The sequence below is a fragment of the Rhopalosiphum padi genome, chromosome 4, assembly GCF_020882245.1.
Source record: "Rhopalosiphum padi isolate XX-2018 chromosome 4, ASM2088224v1, whole genome shotgun sequence".
Classification (NCBI taxonomy): Eukaryota; Metazoa; Arthropoda; class Insecta; order Hemiptera; family Aphididae; genus Rhopalosiphum; species Rhopalosiphum padi.
Window position 1 is genome coordinate 12,081,856 of NC_083600.1, and position 6,318 is coordinate 12,088,173.

Sequence of the window (6,318 nt, forward strand, 5' to 3'; positions counted from 1 at the left end):
ATCAAAATAAAAAGACATTAAATAATCTTCAAATTCAATAAAAAATAACGACCAATATAATAAAAATTTAGATTTGACAAAAATATCATTAATAGTACGAGTAAGAGTAACCCCATTTATTTTATTAAATTTTACCTTAAGAAAATACATTTACTAATGATTAATGATTAATAGTCTATATAATTTTATCAATTTGACAAACTATTTACTGTTTCAAAAAATTATTGTAGTTCAACTAAAAAAGTTTATGGATTATTAATTAATATATTTTACATCTTAAAAATTCTGACTATGGATATTATGATATTTATTGGTTTTAAGATGAAATGAAGATTTTTCATTTATGTAAGTATAGTTAGTAGTAATCATAGTAACCAATAAAAGTGTATAATTTATTATAAAAATCAAAACAGAATAACATAATACTTTAGAATTTATGTGTATAAATTGATCGAATTAAATTAGTTTTAAATTTTTCATGAAATTATTGATAAAAATATTTTAATTTCTTACAATACTTATAGATGTATTTATATAAATTTAAATAAAAATAATAAATGCAACCAATTATTAAATATTTAAATAACATATAGTCCCTTAGAGTAAAACTAGTACCTACGTACTTTAAATGAAACAATTAGATTAATAGTTTTAATAAAATAGTAATAAGGTTATAATATGTTGTATAGATACAATATTTTATAGATGTATATACCTTACTTTTGTTTGTATTAAAAAAAAGTACAAAAAATAACAAGACTCGAATATTCAGAAAGAGTTAATTATTTTATTTTTTTCAATCAATGTAACACTTGAGTTACTAATTAGTGTAGTGAATCATGTATAATAGATAAAGTTTTGTATGAACATTCAAAGTGCGTGTAGTACACTAATAGGTACACTCGATTTCTAAAGATATTTATTGCAAAGGATTAATTATAAAATTTAAGATTCATATATAACATCAGAAATGGATAATAATCAGTTAAAAAATTAGAAGTTATTTTTTTTTTTTTATAACTTAACTTAATTAGGTACTTAAAAAAATTGGTTAACTTACCCAGCTTTGCATAACATATTTATATTTTGGTTTAATATTTATGATATGTTTGAAATTATTTAAGTGAATACCTTAAAATTTACTATCTCTGTTTATTTTATATACCTACTGTTCTTCTATTTGTAGAATATTAATCATATCAGTCATATCATATGATTTTGGAAAATTGTTATATTATTGATCTGGAATAATAGAAGACAGATTCAATTTAATTCATAAAATAAACTTTAAATTATATTCAGAGCGATATTGATCTTACAATGATGCGAGTGTTATTAAATTTTTATTTTTTGTTTTTGTGTTTGTCATCAGTCATCAGTCATCACCTACCTATTGGGATAGAAGAAATGTTTTCATTTTCAATTTAGAGGTAGTTTCTGGTAGTAAACTGGATCTAGTTAAAAGGATAAGAATTCGCCAAAATGCAAAATCACAAAAATTTATAAATTATTTTGTAATTAAAAATTTATTAACTTATAAAATATTTAATTTTGTTAGCTAAATATTGTAAATTTAATGCAAGATTTCTTATTATTTGATTCATACTGTAGTCAAAAAATCTGACGAATGTATTAGCTTGTTTTCTTAATTCTTTTTTATAAACACTTAGAAGATCGAATTCGAACGGAATCCTACCATTTAAACGACGAATAACAATTTTAGTTGTTTTGTAATAATTCAAAAATATTTTCCATGGAGATTTGAACTATATTATATTTTATTATAATGACATTTTTAATACATCTAGATGAATAAATTGTATGCTATTGCCTATATTTATAATTTATACCGTATTAATAATAATAAAAAAAAATATTATAATAGTTTATAACAATGTATATTTTAAATGTATAATAATAGGCTTACAGTCGTCTTCGCTAAGAATCTTTTTTGTACGCAATGATTTATTATTGAATTAAATTTAATACATTTATTACAATTTTTTATATTTCATTTTTTTTTATTTATTTACATAATATATCTGATATGATGTATAGCTTATATTATATTAAAATAAAAATAACGAATCTGTACAACATATGACTATAAATAATATTAAATATTTTATTACTCAAGTTTCAAACTAAAATGTAGAAGAAAAAATTAATGTATTTTATACAGCATTTCTATTCAATAGGTATATCTTATACCTAACACTGAATAAACGTGAAATATTCAAGGTTGTATCTAAAGCTTTTTATATGGTCGTAATATTAAAATTAATTATAAAACAATTACCTAAATAAATATGAATTTCAAATTTTAAATTTATTGTGATGGACTTTTTTGATTACAATTAATAAGTAAAAAAAGATTTTGTGTATATTTGTTGATGAGTTAATGGCTTGCGTAATTAAATGTTTGAACTTCTTTCGATTATTTTCTTGAACATTATTTAGAAATTACAGACTTAAGAAGTCGTCATATCCGCATCCGCGTGTGTTGTCTCTGTCTTACTAACATAATAGTAACATACATCATTGCAAATGTCCGTTCAGCAGAATACATTTTATGTTGTTAATGTTGGTATCAATTTATCAATTATCAAATTTAAAGGTAATACTATTATCCAGGGCATCACATACACTTTTATTTATATTTTAATTTTTCAGTGAGTTACGGATATTTTAAAATTATAATATTTCACATAACTATATATTGACTCTAATATTAATACTAACAGCATTAAATCAATTCTGCTGAACGCAATTTGCTATGTTTTATGTTTGTAATAAGATTAAAACAACATATACGGGTATGACGTCTTGTTGTAAGTTAAAAGGATTATATTAATATATTATTATGTTTCCATTTGAATTTTCAAAAAGATAAATTTAAATTTAAGAACTAGAAAATATATCACTATAAGATCGATATAATTCAATAAATCATCACTCAACAGTAATTTGGACAATAATTAATTATTCATTAAATAAATAGGTACAAATTGTATAATATAATATTTGTTCAGAGCTGAGTCATAGTGTTCCAAAGAAATTGTTTGGATTAGGATTGAAGTGCATGAGTTATGTTTGTACAAAGCTACATATTATTAGTTTTCAAGTATTTATATCTAATTACAAATGTACCTACCTATTGTTCCTATATATATATATATATATATATAGGTACGTTAGAATAATTAAATTACTTAGTATACCTATTATACCTATATTAGTTAGTCAACTACAATTTACTATAAATAGTTATAAAAGTTTCAAGAATCTCACTTTACATTCTTATTTTGTTGAAATAAGAAGGCTGCAGCATTATATCCTTATTGCAATATGAACTTTTCATTCAAATATCTTCACCTGCTGGTAAATATGATTTATTTTTAATTTGTTAATTATTATTACTTATGTCTTATACTATATTAAACGTTATGTATTTATAATCGAATAGACAGCGTTCCTACTTCTTTGGTGTTTTGAATCTACCATTGAAGCAAGAGAAATAATTAAATGCGATTTAAAATCAGGCCAATGCAATGGAGAAGATGCATACATACAACAGCAGGTATATTATTTATAAGTTTATAACTAACATAATCAAAAATGTAACTAAAAACCGATTCTAAGCGGAGGCCTAAGGTCTGCTTTTGCGGCGGTCTGCCTATATACGTATTGCCAAATATGTTTTATGATTATTTATATTACTGGTATAGTAAAATATTTTAAAATTAATACTGTAGTAGATTATTGAATTCATTTTTTGTAAATATTATATTCATTATAATATTATTTTACATTTATATCGTATATCAAATACCTGCAATACTATTAACTTTTGAGTCAATAATATTGACATTAAACTGATAAATCGTTTAAAAATTCGTAAGCCAATACAACAAACATAGCTGATACAGTTGTCGGCCGCAACTCGATACATCTCTTTTTCTGTTGTTTAAATGTTAATTTCTTAATATTCTTAATGCTCAAAAACTCCCGCGTGAGTGAGAACAATCGTTTCACTTTCTGTTATGTTTGCTAAAAAGAGTAAGTTTGGTAGTGAATATATAAATTTCCCATTTTTTAATTATAATCGTTTAATGTTAATGTCCATACCGACTTATACTGTAGAATGATTATTGGATATAAGTAATTAGTGAAAATAGACAAATTTAATTCTAAATACTTTGAAAGATGTCATCGAGTATAGTAAATTATATTATAGATATTATATAATTTTCAAGTCCCTACAAATATATATATATATATATATATTTTGATTAAGTACAACAATAACCGTTATTTTTTTTTATTAACCGTTGTTGTAGAGGCTCTGTGGATAGTGAATACTATTGTATGCTTTTTTTAAAATTTATAAATTATTACCAAATATTCTTGTCGGTGTTCGTACCTCTTTTTAATTATTTGACCTACTATATATGTAGAGTTATGTGTGGTTGACCGGTCTTTCTGGAAACAGCATTGGTAATCACCTATACAATCTTCTGCATAAAAAAACAATGTGATTTAATGATTATTTTAAAGAAAAACTGCGTACTGTTACTTGGTAATAGTCTTGGCACCGTAAACTGTTTAATTTTTTTTTTAAATGTTTTCCGCCTTTCAGTTTTCAACTCTGGTTCTATTAAAATGTGACTATCTTAATGTCTGATTGTATTCAACATTAGATTAAAAATTGCTTAAATTATTTAATGGTTCTAAAGCAGTTTCATATTATCTCTTGTGTATAGTAGTTATTTTCTATAGTTTGTAGTAGGTATGTTACTAAAGGATTTTTTTCCTTTGATAATGTATTATTGCACATCTTGCGTATATAAATTTATTTAGTCATTTTGGGTGTTTTTCCCGATTATATTGAAAAGTAAATATAGCACTACACGAAAATCAGATTAATTTAAGCATAAATTAATATTTAGGTAAGTTAAGTATTTTTAAATTTACTAGTTGTCATTTTACAGTCCACATACTATTTTATTTAATACATTATTAATTTAATTTTTCTATGTACACATTACTAGGACCTATCAGAAAAACCACAGTTAATTTCTACATTGACAGATCAAAAATCTCCAGTGTTAAAAGAATTAGTAATTGATCATTTTTGGCGAAGACATAATAAAACTACGACAGATGAGCCAAGTACGACAACTGTACCACAAACTGAATCAACGACCTATTATTCGAATTCGACTACTGAAGGATGGAATACAACAACATATTATTCGAATTCGACTACCGAAGGATGGAATACAACAACATATTATTCGAATTCGACTACCGAAGGATGGAATACAACAACATATTATTCCAATTCGACTACCGAAGGATGGAATACGACAACATATTATTCTAATTCGACTACCGAAGGATGGAATACAACGACTCCCAAATCAACAACATACTATTCTAATTCGACTACCGAAGGATGGAATACGACGACTGCTATTCCCAAATCAACAACATACTATTCTAATTCGACTACCGAAGGATGGAATACAACGACTGCTATTCCCAAATCAACAACATACTATTCTAATTCGACTACCGAAGGATGGAATACGACGACTGCTATTCCCAAATCAACAACATATTATTCTAATTCGACTACCGAAGGATGGAATACAACGACTGCTATTCCCAAATCAACAACATATTATTCTAATTCGACTACCGAAGGATGGAATACAACGACTGCTATTCCCAAATCAACAACATATTATTCTAATTCTACTACCGAAGGATGGAATACAACGACTGCTATTCCCAAATCAACAACATATTATACTAATTCGACTACAGAAGGATGGAATACAACGACTGCTACTCCCGAATCAACAACACAAGATTGTACTGCGACTAGTACAGTTACTCATCATCATTTTCGAAGGAAAACAACGATAAAACCATAAGAAATTTCTCAACAATATTATAAATTACAAGAGACAGTGTTTAAGTAAAATTAATTATTTACCCGCAAAATAAATGATAAGCCAGTGATAATAATCATAACTTATGTTTCACGTATAATGGTAAAATAAATGTTCATAATTTATTTCTATCTCTCTATATCAAGTGTATTTAATTATTATTTATTATAAATGTATCCTTAATAACCTACAAACGCCTAATCGTTTTAAATATATCTTTAAGTTTTTTAAATTATTTTAATCATCCAAGACTTGTAAATACATCACGAGATTCCTTATATTGTAAATTATAAAAATTAAAGCACCAAAACGAAATGCACACCAACCTCAATGTGGCACCGTATAAATCGTAATGTCT

The 6,318-nt window shown here is 25.0% G+C and overlaps 1 protein-coding gene across 1 annotated transcript; it reads left to right on the forward strand.

Annotated features, from left to right (window-relative positions):
- Positions 1-3,219: 3,219 nt before the first annotated feature.
- Positions 3,220-6,099, forward strand: LOC132929882 (uncharacterized). Its single transcript, XM_060995513.1, has 3 exons — positions 3,220-3,381; positions 3,467-3,580; positions 5,052-6,099. Exons 1-3 carry the CDS (start codon positions 3,349-3,351, stop codon positions 5,940-5,942), a joined length of 1,038 nt encoding a protein of 345 aa, XP_060851496.1. The 5' UTR covers positions 3,220-3,348; the 3' UTR covers positions 5,943-6,099.
- Positions 6,100-6,318: the final 219 nt, after the last annotated feature.

Excerpts from the sequence above, each read along its gene's own strand:
- LOC132929882 (XM_060995513.1), top strand. The coding sequence starts at position 3,349 with ATGAACTTTTCATTCAAATATCTTCACCTGCTG. Across the intron at positions 3,382-3,466 it reads TCAAATATCTTCACCTGCTG|ACAGCGTTCCTACTTCTTTG; the intron begins GTAAATATGATT and ends ATAATCGAATAG. Across the intron at positions 3,581-5,051 it reads ATGCATACATACAACAGCAG|GACCTATCAGAAAAACCACA; the intron begins GTATATTATTTA and ends ACACATTACTAG.